The sequence below is a fragment of the Rutilus rutilus genome (genome assembly GCF_951802725.1).
Source record: "Rutilus rutilus genome assembly, chromosome: 1".
In the NCBI taxonomy this organism is placed as follows: domain Eukaryota; kingdom Metazoa; phylum Chordata; class Actinopteri; order Cypriniformes; family Leuciscidae; genus Rutilus; species Rutilus rutilus.
This window is the reverse complement of record NC_140209.1, coordinates 29,333,772-29,358,457: the sequence shown is the minus strand read 5'-3', so window position 1 is coordinate 29,358,457 and position 24,686 is coordinate 29,333,772. Positions and strand designations below refer to the sequence as shown.

At 38.3% G+C, this 24,686-nt stretch overlaps 3 protein-coding genes and 1 long non-coding RNA gene across 6 annotated transcripts in view; all 4 read left to right on the top strand.

Moving 5' to 3' along the window:
* Positions 1 to 24,686, top strand: part of LOC311278113 — a 415,099-nt gene that overhangs the window by 215,291 nt on the left and 175,122 nt on the right. The gene's annotated exons all lie outside the window — the stretch shown is intronic.
* Positions 9 to 9,235, top strand: tedc2 (tubulin epsilon and delta complex 2). Of its 2 annotated transcripts, none has more exons than XM_084388447.1 (10): positions 9 to 222; positions 557 to 666; positions 2,088 to 2,149; positions 2,246 to 2,699; positions 3,479 to 3,532; positions 4,188 to 4,266; positions 5,377 to 5,485; positions 5,726 to 5,824; positions 7,790 to 7,977; positions 8,309 to 9,235. In XM_084388447.1, the coding sequence occupies exons 2-10, from the start codon at positions 566 to 568 to the stop codon at positions 8,447 to 8,449; spliced, it is 1,287 nt and encodes a 428-aa protein (XP_084244573.1). In that variant the 5' UTR covers positions 9 to 222; positions 557 to 565; the 3' UTR covers positions 8,450 to 9,235. The 2 variants fall into 2 exon arrangements, with proteins under 2 accessions (XP_084244573.1, XP_084244574.1); XM_084388448.1 differs by having other exon boundaries at positions 17 to 154.
* The window catches only part of ccnf (cyclin F), a 39,987-nt gene continuing 28,969 nt past the window's right edge, over positions 13,669 to 24,686 (top strand). Inside the window, exons 1-3 of one of the 2 annotated variants that reach the window (XM_084388303.1) lie at positions 13,669 to 14,555; positions 15,080 to 15,171; positions 22,242 to 22,312. In XM_084388303.1, coding sequence (XP_084244429.1) covers positions 14,532 to 14,555; positions 15,080 to 15,171; positions 22,242 to 22,312 — 187 coding nt within the window. In that variant the 5' untranslated portion in view covers positions 13,669 to 14,531. Of the gene's footprint in view, positions 14,560 to 15,079; positions 15,172 to 22,241; positions 22,313 to 24,686 lie in introns of both variants that reach the window. The other variant, XM_084388305.1, reaches the window with a different exon arrangement.
* On the top strand, positions 15,289 to 20,829 carry LOC311278075 (transmembrane protein 100). Its single transcript, XM_084388656.1, has one exon. It carries the CDS (start codon positions 17,686 to 17,688, stop codon positions 18,070 to 18,072), a length of 387 nt encoding a protein of 128 aa, XP_084244782.1. The 5' UTR covers positions 15,289 to 17,685; the 3' UTR covers positions 18,073 to 20,829.

The window sequence follows — 24,686 nt, the reverse complement described above, 5'->3', positions numbered from 1 at the left end:
TTCGAGTCAGTCTCGCGATATTTGAGACGAGCGGGCGTTTGTGTGAAGTCTCGCTGAGCTCGGAAGTTTGACGCAGAATTTTCTTTGCTTGTCTGACATTATGTTGACAGTCTGAGTTACATACGATTGATTTAAATCCCTCGACGAGCTGAAGGTACACAAATGATGGATAAAGGAAAGTGAAAGCTGTGTTTTTAGACACCAACCTGCGCTTCCGGGCGGGTAACTTGAATCATGATGATAAGAGTCTTGAATATTCACACACATATTGACCACATGTATAGGTTTAACGTTACTGATTGAATGCACTTAAGTACGCACTCTTTAGTACGCAGTGTGCATTATAATAACTGGCTGTTTGATACCTGAACTTAATGTCTTGATGAACTTAGTGTCACCTGAAATATTTGTGCATGTGTAAATGTATAACTATAGCATCTATAACTTGCATGCTTGCATACATATTCATTTTAACCTAAATCTTTTGTCACACATATATTGTCTCCTATACACAGTACAGTTGCTCTAGGCTTACTGTTCTTGTGTATTTTCTCAGATATTGAGCATGTCTCTTCATGCTGTTGAAGAAGCTGTCAAGATGTGCAAAGCTGAAGAATCAAGACTCACTGAAAACATCAGGCAGTGCAAGGAGATATTGCGCTCAATGTAAGGTATTTAAAGGGATAGTTCACCAAAAAAAAAAGAAAATTCTGTCATCATTTACTTCACCCTCATGTTGTTCCAAACCTGTATGAATTTCTTTCTTCTGTTGATCACAAAAGAAGATATTTTAAATAATGTTTGTAACCAAACAGTTGACGGACCCCATTGACTTCCATATTATTTGGTTACACACTTTGTGTTCAGCAGAAGAAAGAAATTCATACAGGTTTGGAACAACTTGATGGTCAGTAAATGATGACAGAATACATTTTTTGGGGTGAACTGTCCCTTTAACTGGTGCTTCTTGTTGTTATGGCATAGGGAACCAAGGGGTTAAAGGCACACCTTAAGAAAAATGTGCTTTTCTCTTCTCCCATAGTGTATGATTGCAGAAAAAATATATATTTGTATTGAACATTTATGGAGCAACACATTTTGGTGAAAATAAATCATAAAAGTGGTTTATTTTGTTTAAAAATCGTATAAATGTATGAGGTGGCGAGGGGGGCCTTTTACCCCAAACACGGGGTAAAACCAGCACAGGGCAAAAGGCACACAATATTGATACAAATACTTTAGCTAAAATAATATAATGTTTTTAATCGTGTCTAAGGTAATACATGTTCATAACAAACACATTAGCAAAGTTTGACTTTGTACTATTTTCTGTTTATCTTGATGAATAAATTAATTCATTTTTGTTCAGTAAATATACTTTCATTAAAATATTATTGTTAATATAAAAATTACATAATTATTTCAAAAAGTAAAGATTCCGAAAGCATTGAAGGAGATCCCATAATCATTTAATATAGATTTACATTAGTAACAATAAGTTCTATTTTATTATATGAGATGATTAATATCATATTTTTAAATATGATGGTTTGGTGGACACCCAACTTAATCTATGATTTTTACCATCTGAATCTAACCATGTCATGTCAACAAATGGAAAAGTCAGCCAACTCTTTATTATCGTGTTAATTATTGTGCCTTTTACCCCAAATACCATACTTTTACATATTCTTCTGTTATTGAAAAACTGTTGCTTTAATTAGCTTGAACAAACCTGAAAATCATTAACAAGACCTTTGTCTTAAAATATATTCAATAATTTTAGAGATTCTCATTTGCTTCTTAAATCTACAACATTTTAAAAAACATCAAATATTAGATCAAATTAGCGCAGAATCAACTTTGCGCTTCTGCGTTGTTCACGTCAAGGATCAGACAAATTTTCACGTGCATTTTGAAAAGCAGATGTTTTGGAAAGTGCTTCGGCAGGTTTTTGTGCCATCTGGTGGTTTAGACGAAAATAAAATCAAGGGCAACTTTTACCCCGGTGCGCCTTTAGCCCCAATGTACCCTACCTGTCTTGAAATAGAGGGTGTAAAAAGTTCAATTATGCCATATTTGTGCAGGAGAACACGCGTGACAGAAGCCAGTGAACTGGAAACTGCCACAGCCATCGCTACTAAAGATGGTCAGAGGAAAATCATTTATTTATCTGTCTTTATTTGTCATATAATCCCATGTTATATATTACACAATATATCTTTGTCTCTGCTTTCTAAAACAGATATTCCAGCTGAAGAAAAAACAGAAATTGAATTATTGGAGCAGGTTTTAAAAAAAGCACTGAAAATCCGCAGCACATCTGAGGCTCATAAAGAACTTCACTCTGACAGCAACCGAAGAAAACAGCCCAATGAGAGCAAAACAAATGTTACTGTTAAAGAAGAAGCTAAAAGGAGACCAGTGAAATCTTTCCCCCCTTCAGAGACGTGCAAAAAACCCAGTCATCACAGAGGAGCAGCCAGGGTGAACGTGACCCACGGGGCCGTTCTGCTTCGGAAGGGACCAAATGGTCATCCGGTATTCAAAAGAAGGCCATCAGTCCCGAAGAGCGCTCCAGTGATCCCAGCATCCCAGCAGAAGATGTGTGTCAAAGCCACAAATGCTGAAGAGTCTTCCCCATCAGTGTCCTGCCAAGATGGGAAGTTCACAACAGGAAATATGCAGAATGCACAATGGTATGTATGGGATCAGATATTCATCTTTGTTGCGTCCAAATGTGAAATATATCTTTAATCGAATACGTACACTACCTTTCAAAAGTGGGGTCAGTATGAAAGAAATTATGACTTTTATTCAGAAAGGACACATTAAATTGATCAAAAGTGACAGAAAAGACAATTATAATGTTACAAAAGATTTCTATTTTAAAACCGTTCAATTCATCAAAGAATCCTGAAATGTATCAGTTTCCACTAAAATATGAAGCAGCACAACTGTTTTCAACATTGATAATAATCAGAAATGTTTCTTGAGCATCAAATGATTTCTGAAGGATCATGTGACACTGAAGACTGGAGTAATGATGCTGAAAATTCAGCTTTGATCACAGGAATGAATTACTTATATACTATATATTCAAATAGAAAACATGATACAATTTTTTTTGTAATATTTCACAATGTTACTGTTTTTACTTGGTGAGCAGAAGCGACTTTTTACATCATCTGAGAGTTGAATTAGTAATCCAATGCATCCACTCACAAAAATATTTTTTTAATGTATTTACGGTAGGAAATTTACAAAATATCTTCATGGAACATGATCTTTTCTTAGCCTAATATTCAAATGATTTTGGGCATAAAAGAAAAATAGAAAATTTTGACCCATACAATGTATTTTTTGCTATTGCCACAAATATACCTGTGCAAAATGTGACTGGTTTTGTGGTCCAGGGTCACATATTGCATATTTTTCCATCAAATGTAGCTTTAATGGCTTGTCTTTGTTGCTGTAGGATATCGTCTCCTTTGTTACCAGTCTGGCGAGCACAAAGAACAAAACAGATCCGGTCAGTCTAATATTGTCTTTTAAATATTTTGGGTTCAATACAAGCTAAGCACTATCAGCAGTATTTGTGGCATAATATTGATTTTTGAATGACTCATTTTTTAAAACCATGCCACAGTACAATGGAAGTAAACAGAGCAACGCAGTAAACCTTAATATAATGTTGCGAAAGTAAAGCAACAAGACTTAAGCATTAGACATTTTAACATAAGACTAGTGTAAGAAAAATCTCTTGCAAACCTTGTCAGTGAAACATCATATAATGTGAAGATTTAAAGCAGGTAAATCTTGTACATTTCACACAATACACACAAAGAGAACTGAACCTTTTACACAGAGACACATCTGAACACATAAATATCGTCAGTGAGTGACTAATAACTGCATATAACAGTAGTTATAGAGCAAAATGAGAATTTAGAAAGCATCATAATTACTCAAGTAACACATTTTTAAGAAGTGCTTCATGTAAACACCTTGCCCCTTTGACTTCCATTGCACATGCATTACTTTAACCACGATTCTTCCTTAAAAAAGATTTACTTGAAGTCAACCCAGAATATTTCTTTATATCAAATGATAATAAATGAATATATGCAAAATATTAAATCACAATTATTATTGTGAGGGAATTTTTATTTATTTATTTTTTTCAGATTGTGGAAAAAAGTGTTAACCCAGCAATCAAAGCCAGTACCAGAGAGAACTCAGTTTACGGAGAGACTGCGGGCAACTGTATCCTTCAGATCAATCCTGTCACTTCTGACCTGTTGCATAAGATCAGACATTATCAATGCAATCATCGTGTCTCCTGTTGGTGGGTTTTAATCCTGATCTAGGACTAAACTGCACATTATAGAGTGGTGCAGGGATGATGTGTTTTTGTAGGCCACCCTGGTTCCCTCAAAAAAAAAAAAAAGAAGGATTTTTCCATTGGCTTTTGGATTATTGCAGAAAATAAGCTCTGTGATCAACAAAACTCAACAAAACATTCATGTTTTGTTCAATGTGAAAATCTTCACAAATGAACACAACTTTTATGAATTTTTGAAGTGTAAATACAGTCGGTAGAAGTCAAAAGCTAAACGATAAACAAACTACACCATAGTCGCATGACTTCAACGTCACCATCATTGTCTTTCAGTCTTTGCTTTAAAACATTTTCACTGAAAGTTTGAGTCATAATAGTTTGTGAAAGCAAACAATGCATGTATATACAGTATATCATCTGTGTAAGGCGTAGGACAATAAAATGTTCATCCAGGCATTGCAATGATTGGACGAACATTTTATGAAGCTTTGAGGGATAACCTACTTGCTTGTCAACGTATGTATTTCCATACCTCCGCGCACCTGCTCGCGCAGACATCACACGTCATGTCATCAGCGCGTTTCATGCTATGCAGAGTTAGACAGACGTCAGTCACAGAGCAGCGCAACCGAAACAGCAGCCGCCTTTTACAGTTCCTCCTGAACCAAAATAATGAGCTTATGTTGCACTATCAATGCCGATATGAATCTGCAGCAGTCTGGTGGTACACGTAAGAGCTCTGTAAGTTGTTTATGTTCATTATTATTTTAATGTAATGTGCTTTGAGACCTGAGGTTAGTTTAACGGCGTCTCTCGTGACGCTTTTGTTTGCTCCCTGTTGTAGGCGTTCATGTGTTTTGAAGGAGGTTTGTTCAAAAGGCCTCGTCAGGATAGATGGCATATTTAATTCGACCATTTAAAAATGAAGCTTTGAGGGATAAACGTAAAACTCTGTCATCTTTTTCTCTCCCTTTCTTTTGTTATGGTCAAATATTATGTTGTTGTTGGATGTTCTTGACCTGCTGCTGTATCAGTTTCCATCCGAATGGCCTTCCAGATGTCCTGCTGATATCACAGCGGAGCTGGACGTGCTTTCACAGCGTTGTCTTGACCTGACGCACTGCTTCACACACTCAGACTCAGGTAGGCCAGAAAGATGAAGGGCTGCAGGAAGACAGAAGTGTGTGGGAGGAATAAGGGGGCTGAGAAATGAGCATCTGGACAATAAGAATCCGTCCAAGGAAAACACTGTCATCTAGTCTTTATTCCTCTGAGTCACAGGATGTTTCACAGGCGGGCAGCTCACTTGGAGTACCGTAGATAGAGATCAAGAGAAATGTGTGTGTGTGTGTGTGTGTGTGTGTGTGTGTGTGTGTGTCACAGGGACGTCGCATGAGAGAGAATATGAGTCCTTGCGGATGCTGGAGGGTTTGGAGAGAATGACGGCAGATCTTCTAACATGTGCTGATCAGCAGAAGAAAGGTACTTCACAGTCTCTCTCCAGTTGCCCAAGCTTTTTGTGTCATTTTCAGGTCAGGGTTCATGAGCAGAGTTTGTTTCTTGTGTTGTTACTCATTTGTAAGACACTTTGAATAAAAGCACCTGCTTAATTGATAATGTCAATTTACAAAATAAATTTTAAATATTTAATTTTACGGCTCAGGGAAAAGATACAGGTCTTTTAACGCACACTGACCTTTTGTGGCAACATGCCCCAATAGTGCATCATAAGGTAAATTGTCACAAATGTAGGCTATTTAATGGCCAAAATAGTGTTAAACAATTATGAAGAACAAAACAATTCATGAAACAGCAAAAGGTGAAATATGAAACCATTGTTTTTACCAACAGAAACTACAATTAATAAAATATTTCTGATAAAATTGTATTTAAATTTGTTCGAATTTTTAATATTTATTTGAATATTTGAACTATATGTATTTATTTATATTTATAATATTGATATTAAATTATAATGAATTATTATATTAAACTATTTGTAAATGTTTTAATTTTAATATTATTTATTTAATTATCATTTTATTTGGCACATGCAAAAACTTGACCCTACTTGACATTTATGAACAATTCTTCAAATCATAGAAGACAGTTCAAATCTGCCTTTATTGTAAAGTTGACTCTTGATTGAATATGTCAGTGTGTTTTTATTGTTTTTTTGTAAACAATAAAACAGACAGATATTACAAAATATGGTTATATTGTAATTTTACTTAAGTATAAACACATTTTAATTTAAGAACATTCTGGTGTTTAAAACCAACATACAAAACCAGTGCTAGAGAAATCACACATGTGTGTAATTGTAGTTTTTGTGACAACTAGCCCCGGTCTGCTTTATATGCAAAGAAGCACACGAGACAGGACTAGCAAACTTCATCCATCTTCGTTTCTCTTTTCATTTGTGTTCTCACACACATTACGTCATTACACAACAATGTACATTTCTTCTCATGAACACAACAGTGTTCACATGGTATTTGCAGTGATCAAAAACTTTCTTTAAAAGTCAAAGCTCCCATTCCCTTTCTCAATGTTGCTAGCTGTTATCTTTTTTCTCATGAAGTTTGAAGTGCTCCCTCTGGATTTAACGGGTAACGCATCAACAAGCCTCACACATGGCTCATCATTTTGAATCTTTATCAGCCACAACCCCATAGAAATCCCTCAACTCTGAAGGGATCCATGTACCAGAGTTCCCATGTTCTCGCTTCTTAGGAAAGCAACTAATGTAATGTCGACGCTTGCTCGTTTTCAATGTTTTGCCCTTTCTCAATGTTGTTAGCTGTTATCTTTTTTCTCATGAAGTTTGAAGTGCTCCCTCTGGATTTAACGGGTAACGCATCAACAAGCCTCACACATGGCTCATCATTTTGAATCTTTATCAGCCACAACCCATAGAAATCCCTCAACTCTGAAGGGATCCATGTACCAGAGTTCCCATGTTCTCGCTTCTTAGGAAAGCAACTAATGTAATGTCGACGCTTGCTCGTTTTCAATGTTTTGCCCTTTCTCAATGTTGTTAGCTGTTATCTTTTTTCTCATGAAGTTTGAAGTGCTCCTTCTGGATTTAACGGGTAACGCATCAACAAGCCTCACACATGGCTCATCATTTTGAATCTTCATCAGCCACAACCCCATAGAAATCCCCCAACTCTGAAGGGATCCATGTACCAGATTTCCCATATTCTCGCTTCTTGGGAAAGCAATTAATGTAATGTTGACGCTTGCTCGTTTTCAATGTTTTGCCTTATACCAATTGCATTTGGTACCATTAGAATGTTATTAAGAAATGATATTATCACAGATTTTGCTGTTCAGTTGTGAATTCAGTTCACTATCCCGTTCACACAGCTTGATCTGGATTAAATGGGTTGATAACCTGGACGTAGATCTAAATCCAGTGCAAAACTGCCTTGTGTTTCTCAGACTGGGAGAGGTGGGATAAGAGGAGCTCTGGAGCTTTGTGTCCCATCCGGAGAAGAGGTGAATGGGGTGACTCCGATCGTTCCTGTCTGCCGCCCATCCTGTCCTACACCAGTGAGACTGAACTCAGAGAGCTGGAACGCCGAAGGCTCAGAGTGGAACAACTTCAGCAGGACATTCGTCTTCAGAAGGTTTCAAATCATTTTGATATCTCGCCGCCTTATATTCAAGAGATACCCTTTTTCTTAATTTGGCCGAAAAAAGGTGTCTTATAAGGCATCATTTTGTTAAATATCGACACTATTGTTTTCTGTAGAGCTGCTTTATATCTGAATTGAACTCATTTCATAATAATTGATGAATTTTACAAGGTTATTGAACTGAATCAACATTGAACTGATTTCAGCTGAATAATATTGTCTTTTTAGAGCCTCTTTACAGCAGAATTGATTGTTTGTCACTGTAAAGCTGCTTTGAAACAACCTGTATTGCACTAAGCACGTGTTTTTCTTCTGTTTTTAGGCGATGTCCGATAACCTTGTGTCTGTCTGTGACGCTCGCTCCGGTGTCGAGCGACCCAGTGCCGTGGCTCTGCGTGGTCTCTACTCGCTTCTGGCGGAGGGAGGCGTTCAGTTCCCGTCACTGGTTCTGGATTCGGAGTGAGATTGAGCAAAAACAAGATTGTATTTCAGGGTTAGTTCACTGAATTCTACAAAGCACAGCTGGAAAGTATTCCACACAAAACTGTTCTCCAGATCTCTTATTCTGAGAGAAACTGCTTGCGTTTCAGCGCGTTCGCTGTTGTGCGTTTGCCTCGGATGTCAAACAAAGTGCTTTTTGTAATCAGTCACATGACTGGAGACGTGATGAGCGAGTGCAGCTGCTGTTAAGAAACACGAATAAAGCTTCCAGCTGACGGCTCTCATGATCCATGAGTCAGGATTTCATTTCATGTCATACTCCTCCATCCCGCATATATTAGCGTCTATCACTGTGCGGCAGAAGTTTATTTGGCTCTCTGAGGAGTTCTTCCTGTTTGAATTCATTACTGTGAGCCTCAACGTGCCAAACCACCGGCATGTTTTGAACACTAATACCGTGCGTTCTCGTGAGGCCTGTGGTGTTGTGTTTTGCCAGCAGAGGGTGATGTGTCCTGAATGCTGTCCTGAACGTCTTCCAGAGTCTTTATTGACAGCATCTGTGGCATGACGTCTGTTAGGGCTGAAAGTAATTTAGACTCATCCCTCAGTTTATAAAAGAAAACAATGATTGTGTTTATGCTGTAATGCACTTATAATGGATGTCTAGACATTCCCGAGCCCCATCGTCCATTCAAAAATGTGTGTTTTTCGATCTATAAAGTGTCTAAATCACCTTTTTTTATTTTATTTGTGTCTATGTAAACCGATCAAAAGTTTGGAAACATTATTTTGGAAACATTTATTTGATAAAAAAAATAATTTATATATATATATATATATATATATATATATATATATATATATATATATATATATATATATATATATATTATATATATATATAAAACAGTAATATTGTGAACATTTCTATTTTAATATACTTTAAAATGTCATTTATTCCTGTGATCAAAGCTGAATTTTCAGCATCATTACTCCAGTCTTCAGTGTCACATGATCCTTCAGAAATCATTCTGATATAATGATTTGATATTGATAATGTTGGAAACAGTTGTGCTGCTTAATAGTTTTTTGGAACCTGTGATACTTTTTTCAGGATTTATTGATAAATAAACAGTTAAAAGAACAGCACGACTTGGCAACATTGCTAAGATTCTGGTGCTTACCTTCAGGGGGTGTGTTGATCATATTGAATATTTTAGAGTTTTTATTACAGTTAATGGAAAAAACAAAACACTTTTGCTGCATTCATTCAGAATTCATTTCATTTGACTTTAAGCGTTGTGTCATTGCATTTTTATTTTTTTTTTCAAGTAGGAAATTCAGACATGCGAAGTTGAAAGTAACACAGCAGTACTTTCCCTTTAACTGACTGGTTTCAAAGGCTTCAATCACAATGCAACCAAACAAATAGGATCTGTAGGTCTGACTGTAATTTTGCAGGTAATAAAAGAAAGTGCCTGTGTTGCTTCAGACAGTGCGGTCAATATATCTGTATCTACACCAGTTGCCATAGTGACTATGAGAGTGGCTGTTATTGTGGAAAGACGAGAGCAAAAACCCCAAATTTTGCTTATGTTCATGTCCGTCGTGACGTCTCACAGCGGTGCTGTTATATGATGTGTCAGAAATGATTTACTCATTCACCATTCAGAATGTAATGAATGCCACTACTGCTCTAATTGTATAACATTAGAATCATGTTATGTCCTAAATGACAAAAAAAAACCTACTTAAACATGTTTCTAAAAATCTGTATAATGTGACTTCGAAGCAGATATAGACATTTTTAAGACAATCAGATCTTACACATAGATGTCCATTGTAAGAGTAAATGTTATTGTAGATGTGTCCGTTGAGCTTAACCTCTATTGTACCAGGTATATTCCTTTAAAGGTCCACTAGTCAAGTACGTTTTCCAATTAGTAGTTGTTATAGTAATTAGTAATAGTATATTTGACAATTATGTTTGAAATCTTGTCAGTCCTAAAGATCATATTTGATTTCACGATTCAGAACATAATGAATGCCACTCCCGCTCTTTGTGAATTACCTCAGAATCACATTAAGCCTCAAAATGACAAGAAAAAAAGACTGATGTTAATGTGAGCTCAAACCACATATAGATGTCTGTATGAATCAGATTCCATGTATTTTCTTTATTTTATTGTTTTGTATTTTTATTGTAGTATGTGGTCATACTTTAGATTAGGGTCCAGTTCTCACTATTAACTAACTAACAACAACTTTTGCCTCAATAAACACCTAATCACTGCTTATTAATAGTTAGTAAGGCTGTTGGCTGGATTAAGGGATGTAGAATATGGTCATGTAGAACAATTGCTCATTGTTATGTTAGTTAATACATTAACTAATGTTAAATAATGAACCTTATTGTAAAGTGTTACCTGATGCATTTAAAAGGTAATGACTAAACGTATCTTTACAAAAGCTCACAATGCTGCTGCTGCAGATGAAATATAATGTAGATAACCTTGGATAAATATATTTCCGTCAGGTTAGATACTGATAATTAATCACTCAAACCCCTTTATCTAAACCTCTCAACCGTCGGACTCACACGTCCGTAGTTTTTAACACTTTTTATTCGTGCTTGTAGTTCTAATCAAATCCTCGTCCAATGGGCAATGGGTTGTGGGCAATATTAGCCATTACAGTTGCACGGATTCTAACCGGAAAAAGTAGACCATCCATATACGTTATCTTTTGGAATACACATTTCAACATACTAAGATTTGGGACGCACTAGTTGCGCCCCAATTCACCTACTTATGCACTATTCTATGATGTTTTGTAGTATAAATAGTGTGAGTAGTGTGTTCACACTGAAAAAATAAAAAAAAGTACACTTTAAATACACGGATGACGCACTTAATTAACGGAAAAAACAAAGTGTGTAATGTTAGAGGGGAGGGGCATCAGACTCCGACAGTGAATGACAAAATAACCTTATAAAATTCATACACTACACGGTTGAGTACATAGTGCATAAGTATAGTGCAAAGCATACAAATTTTTTTTTTATTATGACAACATATGTTTTTACATTACTTTAACTCATCAAACTTTAATTTGCAACTTTTTTTATAAGATAAACAAGATGAAGGTGAAATGACTTAAACATCCAACTTGATTGTACTTTTTTAAGGCAGCTACTTTTTTTTTTTTTTTTTTACAGTGAATAGTGAGTCATTTGGGAGGCAACTACTAAGACTACTAAGAATAATACATAGAATGGATATTATGCGAATTGGGACGCAGCATAGTTCTCCAGAAGAATATCAATATTTTTATGAAATTGTGCCAGAAGAGATGCAGTGCATTAGTCACGGCGAGTACTTTTCCACCCGGTAAGTTGATTAAATGTCAAAACATGCCAGTGGTTTGTGTAATTGATTGGGATGATTGTTAGTTAATCTCTCACTGTTCAAACCTCTTAGTCACCAGAAGTGGAGAACAAAGAAGGTACACTTCTCATTGATTTCATCTCACTTTTAGAGTCCCACATGGTTTTCACACAGCCTGAGGAGCACAAAGCTGCCTCGGGCACCGCAGCCAACCTACTGAGACGATCAATAGATCATAGGATTAATAAATCGAACATGCCTCGTTCCGGTCATGATACGTGCAACTCACCACGAGGATCGCCTGCGGTAAGTATTCATGCTTGGGATATTCATTTATGCACAGCAAACAGTCCTAAACCTCATTTTTAGAGTGCTAAATAATAGGTTTATTTATGTCAGATTCATGCTGAGCGTGTGAAAATGAGTGTTTGAGAGGTTCCATGGGGCCCGTTGGGGGACGGTGGCCCACAGACAGGAGGCTCAAGCTGTTCCAGACTGGGAGACAGGTGGCGCTGGGTTCACGGGTGGGCGTCCTCCTCCAGCCCACGCCCACTCCACGCTGATGTCACTGACTCACACGGGAACGCGTTCAAGGGACTGATACTTCCATCGTGGGGAAAAAAAAGACAAAAAAGGAGAAAAACAACAGATGAGTTCAACCAGGACACGTTCACTTTGTGACGACACTTTTAAAGCCATCATGACACCTTGTCTCTTCTTTTATCCGTGCCCTCATACCTTTCCCTCTCTCTTGCGGCGACATCTCTTCTTTTCTCTGATGATGTGTTTAACTGGCGTAAGGGCGGGGGAAACTGTCACTCACATGAGATCAACCAATAGCAAACCATAACCATCCAATCAGTTCCCTTCGACAAAACCAAGCCCCGCCCTACATTTGTTCTTGTTCGAGAGGCCGTTTCACTCAGATATACGCCTCAATAGGGAAGAGAAGATTATCACATCCTCCGTTTCATACCGACTTTAATACGGCGCCTCAGCTTTCATGTATCCTTCACAGAGAAACCAATCCCAGAATGCATCTCTGTGAACATAAATCCAAGATGGTTGCAAACGTTTTTAATTTACCAAATATTGTAGGCAAGATGTGTTTTATGCCTTGTTTTGGTGCTAACATGAAACGATATAGGAATCAATGAGTCCAATCAAAAGTTGTGTCCCAAATGACACATTATACTCTATGCACTTACTATGTACTCTTCCGTCTACTCTAGAGTATGAACTTTATAAGGTTATTTTTTTATCCAACATGGCACACCCATTTTCATTTTCAGTGTGTACACACTACTCACTATTTTTAAAACAAAGTATGCAAATTGGGACGCACCTAAAGATTGTATATAAGACGGTGCACTGGTTTTACTTTAAATTAGGAGAAACTACAATGTGCAATATGGCATCTCTAGTAAAGGAAGTCCCGCCTTCAAAATAAGAGCCAATCACCAATTGGTAGTCATCGCTTCATTATAGCCAGTGTTATTTTTGTATCACTGAGATACTGGTTTATTTTTGTTACAATTTTGAATTAGTTTTTGTTATTTTTTATTAGTTTTCAAAAAATGTATATATCTATTGTTTTTGTAAAAAAAAATATTTTCAGTTTTAGTTATTTTAGTATATCAAGGTAATCTAAATAAAAAAGAAAAATGTTGTAGCTGAAAAAAGTAGAGTTTCTTTCTTTCTTCTGCTGAAGACAAAAGAAGATATTTTGAAGAATGTTGGTAACCAAACAATTGACTTCCATCAGATGAAAAAAAACTATGGAAGTCAATGGGGTCCATCAGCTGTTTGGTTACTGACACATTTCTTCATAGAAATATCTTCTTTTGTGTTCAGCAGAAGAAAGAAATTCATAAAGGCTTGGAACAACTTGAGGGTGAGTAAATGGTGACAGAGTTAAACATTTTTGGTGAACTTTACCTTTAAATTCACTCAAACTGTCAACATTTACTCACCATCTTCCATGAAACACAAAAGGAAATGTCAGGCAGGCGGAGAACCTCCTGCTTTTTCCCCCCTGAATGACGTCACTGACGATTGCTCATGAAATAAGTGAAGACCAATGATGTTGCCACATGTCTTTTCTAAAAAGTAGTGAAAGTAGTGGTTCATTTAGATGTGACTTACAATTACAATTATTGTACGAAATAGTTCAACACTTAAAATACTTTAAATACTTCTGTCCATTACTATGGACTTTTATTGGTGTGCTTTTTTTGCTTCATGATTTTGTTGAATGGAAAAGATCAGCGTAGACATTCATCCAGATATCTTTTGTGTTCCTCAGAAGAAAATCATGCAGATTTGAAACGTCATGTGGACGAATACACAATGACAGAATGTGTTCCCATTTGACAGCATGGCTGCCTTCTGCGAGGAATATTATTTGAAGCATATTTGCCAAAAGTATTACAAATGCATCAGATTCAGCTCTTGAACCCATATGGCATATTGCAGTGTGAAGGTCTTATCTGCTCTTGACTTTAAAACATTCGGCCTGCGTTACATTTGCCTTTCCAACAGCTTTAAAGGGCTCATTTCTTGCACAAACCATGTCAATAAAATCTTTTTTTCTCCCTGCAGTTTATCCAGCTGCTTACTCGTTCACACGAGTCTTCATTCAGCGCTTGCCCCGGGGGTCTTCCTCATTGTACAATGCTTTGAGAAAGGAAGGAATAATAATGAACAGAAGAAATAGTGATGTCAGGAGGGAGAAGGTTCTGTGTGTGTGAGTGAGCTATTTAGGATCATTGAAATGTCGGAGCACGAATTCTCAGGTTTACAGAAACTATACGCTGTAAGTCCAGTAATAACATTCATCTCTAGCTTCCTAGGAATATCATCAAGCCTTCCTGGAAAAGCAGTACTAGTGTGAAAGGAGCTGTGAAGTAGCATTTATCTTCAAATAAATAGATAAATCTTCAAATTTCATTGTCACTTTGGCACACATTCAATTTGTCATCGTTAAATTGTCACTTTGGCACAAAAGGCTTTTGTGCCTTTTATGTCTCTTCAATGGATCTTGTGTGCATCTTGAGACAAATCTCCTGTAGAAGATGCTATTGCAGGAATACAATATCAATATGTATAGATTGCATACTGTTGATTAACAAAGACATTAACAGTACATACGCTTAGCTAGCAAACAACTAAATGGGAGGTTAGGTTGCATTTTAGTGAACCTGCATTAATTATTCATGATGTAAGTTTGTTAATTGAGCTTTAAAGTTTCTGAATTGTACTTTTAGGTGGAGGAACTTATGGTTTTGCACGAGTCCTCAATATCTGACACTGGCACTGACTCGATTACGACTGTCCTAAGATGTGACGTAAAAAAACAGTGAGTATATTACTGTAAATGTGTTTCCCCTTCATTTTAACAACTTATTGATGAGCTGAAATGATTGTATGTCGTACATTTACATCTTACAACATAAACCAACAATATTATCATAGCAGTAAATGAACAGCTTGCCACAATCTAAGAGGAGCAAAGCATTATTTAATGCGATCCTTCGGCGGTCTAACTCATTCGCCACCCCCTCTCTATATTATCCATCTTTCCCACCCCGTCTCTCTCTTTCTCTCCTACGTCTTGTTTTCTCCCTCAGTATGTCCGTGCTGGCGTGGGGCTGAGTCACCAGACATCAGTTAACTCTGTGTTTATGCTCCTCCTTCGATTTCACCTCACTCAGTGGGATAAACCGAGCGGGAACCACTTATTACGAATGTCAGAGTCTTATTAGACATAATATTTGGTTGTGTATAGAAGAGAGGCTTGGATCCATTCCTTATTTAGTGAACTCATCTCGAGTGTATTTGATAAGTGGTCATTTGGGGCTTTTCAGGATTTGTTGTCCTCAGTTGATGCCATAAGGAAGGGGTTTTGCAGTGGACGGCGTCAGTCATGTCTGAGTAAAACAGACATGGTGATCAGAGATTGATCCTTTAAATGTCATTTGATCAATAAGGTGGGTGTTTTTAGACACAATGCACAGCATGTGGGAATATGTGGTAATATATACGTTGTGTGCTATTGCTCGTTCCTGTCAGGGTTGCCTTCTAATTTCAGAATAAATTCCTGAATTTGAATGAAAGGAATAGCAAACAGAATGCAGAATTGGAATTCAAAATATAGATAAACAGAGAGACAGACAGACAGATAGATAGAGAGATAGATATAGATAAACAGAGAGAGAGATAGACAGACAGACAGACAGATAGATAGATAGATAGATAGATAGATAGATAGACAGACAGACAGACAGACAGATAGACAGATAGATATAGATAAACAGAGAGAGAGATAGACAGACAGATAGATAGATAGACAGATAGATATAGATAAACAGAGAGAGAGATAGACAGACAAATAGATATAGATAGACAGACAGAAAGAAAGAAAGAAATAATTAACATTTGTCGACCAGGGTGGAAGAACCCTTAATTTCCTAGAATTTAGTAAATTCCTCTTCCTGTCATTCCAGTTTGAACTCCACAAACTCCAGAGTTACTTCTTGTGTGTTGTATCCAATTCGGTTCAAAACCCAACTCATTTGATAAAAGGGAGCCAATTCAGAATTTTGCGCACCCCGGTTACTGGAGCTCAAACAGTATCAAGCTTGTCAGTTTGAGTGACAGGAAAACTAACCAGGCACAATGAGATAAAAGAAATAAGTGATGCATTTCCATGATAATTTGATAACTAGAATATTTTCAGTTGGTTTTGATTTATGTGGAGTCGCGTATTGGCACTCACAGTGAATCCAAAATCCTGCTTAAGTAATTTCTGATTAGCTGTTTGAACCATGATGTGCTGAATCTCTGCTTTTAGTGTGGACCGACAAATTAATCCCCCTTGGAAATGTTCTGGTTAGGATGTGGTATTAGGGACATATAAAAAGCAGATTGATTTGTATTTTTTTTTACCAATGCAAATTACCCAAAAAGAGGTGTGTGACTGGTGCGGGTCTCCCATTGTTGTCGTTGAAAAGCACAAAGCACGAATCTTCACACCTCATTGTCTGTCAGCATTGCCTCCCTGTTCATGGTCAAAATTAATTCACGTGAGAGACGAGACTGGTTGATAAATTGCACTGGCATTGCCATGGGCGCATACGATCTCTCCCACTCCCTCGCTCAAATTGATTCCTCCTCCAGTGCACAATCCGTGACAGGGAATAGACTCGGTAGGATTAAAAATGGACATCCGTTCAGAGCCCCCCCATCAAGCATTTGGCAGTGTTTTGTGTTAGTGCGGCGTGGGAGGCCAAAAGTGCGTGGGTGCGCAGCAGAACGTGCGTGAACCGAGTCTCTGAATCCATCAGATATTAGCCGGCGTGCGTTTTGCCATGCTGTCAGGCTGCACTTTATGTGTAAAACAGTCTCCTTATTAAATGAGCACTTAAATTGTTCCATTCGCATCCAATTACACTGTCATCCCCTCCATGCACTCGTTCTCTTACAAGCAAGTCGCAGCAAGAGAATGGAGAAGGAGTGGGTGGATTTTAGTGAACGGTGCTGGAATGGTTAACTCCACCCCTCCTCCCCCTCCTCCTTCCTGTTTGCTCTCCGCTGCCCAGTCTCATACTATGGCATTTTACGTCAGAGTGCAGCTGCAGCCAATCAGATTCTCCGGGCTGCCGCTTGACTCCGCCCCTCCTTCTGGCCTCATATATAGCAGTGCTCATTCTGTCTGCGCGTGTGTTCAATGTGCTGCTGCGGGGCTCGAGAGGCAGAGCACCGTGCCACTGACAAACACACAGACGTTGTGAGAGGATCTTCACATCCATAAATTGCGTTTCCTCTCTTGAGCGCATCCTTGTTGTTGTGTTTCCTGCATCCTGGCTTTAAGATGGGATGCACCCCTGGGCACTTCACCTGCCAGCCGCAGACAACAACAGCCCCAACCCTGGAGGGACAGTCACAAGAAGGAGGACCCAAAGTCCCCGAGGTCCTTTCATCCCTAGAGAGGCTCTCGCAAGCCACGGGAGGGATGGAGAAGTCCTGGTACCGCTGCATCTTTCCCTTCGGGATCATCTCGTTGGTGATTGGAGTTGCCGGGACCGGGGTGACGTACACGTATAACGATCTCCCGCAGACCAAGGTGGTGTCCGTGTTCCTGCTGATCGCGGGGCTGATCCTGGTGCTGATGGCGACCGCTTGCTGGACGGCCCATAAGAAGAAGCGCAGGAAAAAGAAGGAAGGAGGTTCTTTCAGCTCTGAACAGTGCCCCCTGTGAGAGCATCTGAAAACAGTGACGGGGAAAATAGACCTTTATTTTTATTTTTAACAAGATTCTTGTCCGCTCAGGTGGCCGAGGACAGGCCCTCTCAGAGTATCCCGTGGAAAAGGCCGGAGGCATGAAGGTTCACCGGAGTCACGCATACAGTTTACCGTTGCTCAGCAGGTGTCTGGTATCAAAACAACCCTGAAAGAGGACGCACATCCCTGCATGCACACACACACACACACACAGGACACTTAACACTAACTGCGAGCCATTCCTGGAGCCACTGCTGCCGTCAACGCCGCTGTCAGTCTCCTGCATTCCTGTGACGAGCGGAGAAGTGGGCCAGCGGCGGCAACCGGACACCGCGTCGAAAGAGGAGTTCACCTCCGTCACCGTCGCACGTCATTCGCCCGTCCAGTGACACCGTAGCAATGCGTAAGCTTTTTCACGGAGTGGAACTTGAACCTGCGTCTGCTGGCTAGAACCGGCAGCTGCGGATCAGGATAGGAAGAGAACGCGGACCGGAGAGGTCGAGAATGCGTCCGTCCGTCTCTGTGTGTGTGTGTGTGTGTGTGGAATATGTGTGCAGGATGGACTACTAGAGAGACAAGACACCTGCTCGGCCTCTTTCGCTGTCAGCCCTCTGTCAATCGTAGCCGCTAATGATTTAGGACAAGGGTGCAGCAATTGATATTAAGGACATAAAGATCCGAGATTGATTTATTGGGATTTTTACACAGTGTACAATGTGTTGAAGGAATTTTGCATTGGATTGTGTATGTGTATGTGTGTGTGTGTGATTCTATCTGGCAAGTTCAGGACTCTTCATGGACCTCATATAGTCGGTATTCGGAAAAACAACCGCAGAGGAATTTTATAACGACACGGTTCAGAGAAAGGCAAGCAAGCCTAAGGCCCTTTTGTTTTGAGATAGCCTGAATAGAAAATTAATTTCCTGTCAGACAGATGTGCAGTATTATTAGGGGGGGGAAAAAAGATGCCACAAGGGTACACGAAAAGTGTGTTTAAAGTTTTTGTTATTGTTCCAGTGCCTTGAGCAAGCGTTAGGACTTAGCATGGTACAGTACCTTAGCTCTGTTTCACCCCTCGGTCTCTCTTTTCCTCTTCCAGTGCCAGCTTTAAAACTCAAACTCAGCTATTTTATCATGTTCTCCTCACTCCCAAAAACAACACGCATAAATATGTCGTCACCCTGACCTGGTCAGAGCCCACAAAGGCTGGAGCTTACATCCGTTTTCACAATGGGAATACCGCTTATTTACTCTGCCTTGATCATCTGGCACATTGTGGGTAACAGATAATGAATTAAAAATGAATATTCTTTCATGATTCAAACACCCTCATGTCCTTCCAAACCTGTATGACATACTTTTTTTTCTTTCTGTGGAAGACAAAAGAAGATATTTTGAAACTCAGTGGGGTCCAAAACAACACTTTTTTTGTAAGAACAAAACACATTTCTCAAAATATCTTCTTTTATGATCCACAGCTGATGGAAAGTCATACCGATTTGGAACCACATGAGAGTGAGTATAGAATTTTCCTTTTTGGAAAGAATTTAGCCTTCAAAAGTCCTATAAATCATGGGAAAACTCTGTGTGAAGAATAACATTTGGAGACGGACAGAAATCCATACCAATTCAGAGGTTAATACCCTTTTCTTTTCACAGAAAGCGCATCGATTGAGATGTTTTGACCATGTTGAGGAGTGGATTTGAGAATGCTTGTGCATAAGAGAAAGAAAAGAAATCGAGAAAGAGAGAGGATTAACAACCTTGAGTGCTTGGAAAAAGGCAGTTTTTGAAGCATTTGGCTATTAGCACAAGCTCGGACTTGTTTGAGCCCAGAGGAAGATTGATCACTCTTTCGTAGCTCAGGAGATTTAATGAATTCCTCAGTCGTGTTTAAGTATCAACCTTGGAGAAATAAAAGCTTTAGAGAAATAAAAATAGACACAAATTGAGACAATTGTTCACATACAGTAGGAGTTTAGAGCTATAAAATTAAACTGGATATCTGAACTAACTTGTTCTTGCATGAAAACGATTTGTGTTAATATTGGGAGCTCTGAGCACAGTTTGAGACATTGTTGAGAAAACGCTTGATATTACTGGGTCTTTTTCTCCATTTGCCCTCCGTTTAATCTCATCGCTAAAGACATTTTGAGATATGAACGAGATCTCGTTTGCGATTTAAATAGACGTAAGTTTGAGGCTCTAAGCTTATTGTAGCCTAACTAGAAACATACGTTTTTGGACTGAATGTGTGCGCATGGCATGCAACTCAGCGGTTGCACTTGGGGCACGTCCAGATGGGATTGATTTTTAACAGTGACGTCTGACCACATGGCTAGGGATAAACACAGTGCCTTTTTGTTGACCGATGTACGTGCTTTAAAGCTGCCTTTGCCTCCTTTAGCATTTTTACTAGCTTCACACCATAATGTGGTTTTTGTCCCTTTACAAAAATATATTGCCTTCTTGTGTTTTTCTACAGCGTGCTAAAAGCAGCGAATGGAGTTTCCGACCGCATTTTAAACACTGTTCACAATGCTCTTAACTGCAGCACGGGAAAAAGCAGGCTAGAATCAGGCTAAATCAGGGATGAAGTTGGTGTTTAAGTGGGAAAAAGACCAGATGAGATGATATCTGTGACTGACCCTAATGGAGCGTCTGATTGTATCATGGAAAGCCAGTAATCCAAGATAGCTGTTTACATGATCAAATCAAGATCCCCCCCCCCCCCCCCCATAAAGAAAGAAATTCAATATCTTTTTTTGCTTTGTTTTTCAGGAAAAATATCTGATCATCTTTAAAACATCATTTTGCAAAAGCGCTGAAACAAGAGCTGTGCAGTTTGTGTTTTGATATCTGAAAATATACTCAAACGTAAAATGTTCTTTTTTTTTTAATAATACAGATTTTCGGCCTTCCTATGTGATCGTTTCCATGCATATCTGGAAGTGGTTGTTCGCATGATTTCCTCCAGTTTTCAGATTTTCTTCGGCCCTTTTAAAAGAGCTGGAGAGGAGGGAGGTTTATAGAGGGTGAACACATTTACAGAGTTGTGCAATTTCATGGAAGAGACGTGAGCAGAATGTCACGGCTATGTGTGGAATGCACAATCAAACATATTGGGACCATATATTAAGTATATATACTTAGCTTCGTTTATCACCTTACAGTCTTCTGTTGTACTTAAATCCACATCTGTACCCCCAATGTACTAACCTAGGCTGCGTTTCTCAACAGCATTGAGCGTTCAGTTGATCGTAGAGACCATTGGTGGCAATTGTTCTACGATCTACTAAGGCTTACGAGAAACACAACCCTGTCCATGCGGTTTTGTTCTTCAAACTTGCTCTTGTTTCATGTTGAAAGTGGCAAAGTTGTTGTGAATGAGTGAGTCGTGAATGAATAACTGTTCTACTGTTTCATATTTTTGGAATGAGAAAGAGTAAATCTACCTCTCTAGTTCTGAGAGCGTGTTTTCGCCACCCTTGCATTCTCCAGAATGCTTTTTCTCTTAAGCTGGAGGCAACAAATGCCAAAATCTGTATTCTGTGTCAAACTATGTGATGTAAATATTAGTTATTTATATTTTTACATTTATATTCATATTAAAAAAGACTTTTGAAAAATTCTATTAAAGAACTGTTATGTGAAATAGTTTATCACCGTGTCATTTTACTCTGTCGTTACCTGTGGTGTCATGTAACTAAAAGTAAAAGTAGTACACTCTTAAAAATAAAGGTTCTTTATTGGAATCGATGGTTCCATGAAGAACCTTAAACATCCATGGAATCTTTATATCCCACAAAAGGATCTTTAAAAAGGTTCTTTAGATTATTAAAATGTTCTATCTATCTATCTATCTATCTATCTATCTATCTATCTATCTATCTATCTATCTATCTATCTATCTATCTATCTATCTATCTATCTATCTATCTATCTATCTATCTATCTATCTATCTATCTATCTATCTATCTATCTAGTAGTGTAACTAACTTTAGTTAGTAACTTAACTAGCTTAAGTTACAGATTTAAAGTAGTTGAAGAAGAAAAATGAAATTCAACATGCCTGGTTGTTCAACCCTGAGGGATGTTTTTGTGAACAAATTTTTATAGCTTCACCCTCTGGCTTTTGATTCTAGTAAATGTATATGGAACCATGGTCCCTGCGGGCAGATCTATAAATATCTTCAGAGAGACGAACAGAAAGTGTGTGAGTCACTGGGATTTTCTCTTTAAAGGCTGCCTGCTCTCTCGCTCGCTCTCTCTCTCTCTCTCTCTCTCTCTCTCTCTCTCTCTCTCTCTCTCTCTCTCTCTCTCTCTCTCTCTCTCTCTCTCTCTCTCTCTCTCTCTCTCTGCATGTGCGCTCATGCATTTGAAAAATCTTAATGAAATTTGAGCTTTGACATTTGTTTTTGTTTGGCTGTTGGCGTCCGCTTTTCATGAGGAAATAATACTGACGCTTTTGATGCTTTTACAAGCTTACATTATTGTAGCTGACATCTTTTTTCCATATGAAGATGTCTGACCAACCTAAACGCACTGCTGTCGAGTTTAGCACCAATCAACAGACAGAAATCTTGCTGGGCTTCTGCAGGCATCTCAGACAAGAAGTGTTAAATCAGAGATAATTGATTTGGACGTCACAGCCATGGCCAATGGAAAAACAATCTCAATTTGTAAATCCGAAAGCATGTACCGAATAGTCCCTCAAGTCAGCTGAAGGGCTTCAGTCAAGAGACTCCACCTACTGGAAGCATAATGCGGTGAATGTGTTGCATGTGTATTGAGATGGAAAATCTCATATAGGAACTTTGCAGAAACTTTACAGTAAATATATTACATTATATATTTTTTTAATTATGAACTTGATTATAAAAATGAACTTGATGAAATGCCTGGCTGAATGGGCACTATGTTCTCTAGTACATTAGAAATTGTACCCTTTATATTAAAAAAAGGTTAGAGAGAAAAGTACTGTGCCATGGTTCAACAGTATTACTCAGAAACTCGTAATCTAGAGTCAAAATGGAAAACTCATTTAGATGTCTTTAGAATCACGTGGAAAGACAGTTTGTCTCGCTAAAACCACTACAGATCAAAAATACTCATAGATCGACTACAAAATTAGACTGGTATTCAGGGACAGGCATTAAAGTGTTTTAGATCATACCTATCAGACTGTTACCATTTTGTCTATTTAAACGGGGAAGTATCCAAGTTAACATCAGTATATTATGGAGTGCCACAAGGATCTGTGTTAGGCCCTCTGCTATTTTCAATATATATGCTGCCACTTGGTAATATTATAAGAAAACATGGAATAAGTTTCTACTGTTATGCTAATGATACTCAGTTATGTAGTTCATCATGATCAGATGAAATCTCTAAATTATTCAAGTTTACAGAGTGTGTTAAAGATATAAAATATTGGATGACCGGTCATTTTCTTCTATTTTATTCAGATAAGACTGAGGTGGACCAAAACTGTACTGTTACTTCATCCTCTACCGTAAAAGACCTGGGAGTTATATTAGACAGCAACTTGTCAAAAATCACATTTCTGTTACAAAAACACATGCTCTCTGTATCCGATGCAGAAAAGCTAGTTCATGCATTCATGACCTCTAGACTAGATTACTGTAATGCATTACTAGCTGGATGTCCTGCATCCTCAAATAAACAAGATACCATTAGTCCAAAAGGCAGAGTTCTTACTAGGTCAAGAAAATATGATCATATAGCACCAATTTTATCATCTCTACACTGGCTACCTATTAAGTTCTGTATTAATTACAAAGTATTGCTGCTGACCTATAAGGCCCTAAATGGTTTAGCTCCTGTGTATTTAACTGATCTTCTATCGCCTTACAATCCATCACGCTCTTTAAGATCACAAAACTCGGGGCTTCTGGTAGTATCCACTAAAGTCCACTAAAGGAAGGGAGAGTGTTTTCTCATTTGGCTCCTAAACTCTGGAATAGCCTTCCTGATAATGACGGCAACAGATGATGCCAACTCTGAATCAACATACACAACTGCCAAATTTTCTATATATTGTAATCATTATGATCACAACTTGTAATAGCTTTAATGAGATCATTGTTTCTGCCTAAATGAATACACGATGTTAGCTAACAGCATGATTTGCATCATCTTAGTACTGGACATATGGACATAACTTGTACACAGTCACATCTGCTAACAGATTACTCTAAACTGAAATGTAGAAGCATGCCTTTTCTGTAAAGCTGCTTTGAAACGATTGTGTATTGTGAAAAGTGCTAAATAAATGTGAATTGAAATCCAATCCTTTTGGCCCACGCATTTGAGTTATTCCTCGTCACATATTTTGTACACAACAATGTGTAATTGCTGGTTATTATGCTTAACTAGTTGATTTTTGCGCTCACTTCTCCAATCTCAGCCTCGTATTCTTTTGGGGAAATTCCAAAAGTGCGATAAGCGTGAAATAAGCGAATAGGATAGTCAGCGAGACAAACAGCTTTTGTTCAGGATCAATATAGTGCTGTTCTTACTCTGCACTTCTTCCGTATGAGAAATCCATTAACAACCCGAGCACTTTC

Coding starts and splice junctions, on each gene's coding strand:
- LOC311278075 (XM_084388656.1), top strand. CDS start 17,686: ATGGGATGCACCCCTGGGCACTTCACCTGCCAGCCGCAGACAACAACA.
- tedc2 (XM_084388447.1), top strand. CDS start 566: ATGTCTCTTCATGCTGTTGAAGAAGCTGTCAAGATGTGCAAAGCTGAA. Junction 5,825..7,789: donor TGCTGATCAGCAGAAGAAAG/GTACTTCACAGT, acceptor TGTGTTTCTCAG/ACTGGGAGAGGTGGGATAAG. Junction 7,978..8,308: donor AGGACATTCGTCTTCAGAAG/GTTTCAAATCAT, acceptor TTCTGTTTTTAG/GCGATGTCCGATAACCTTGT.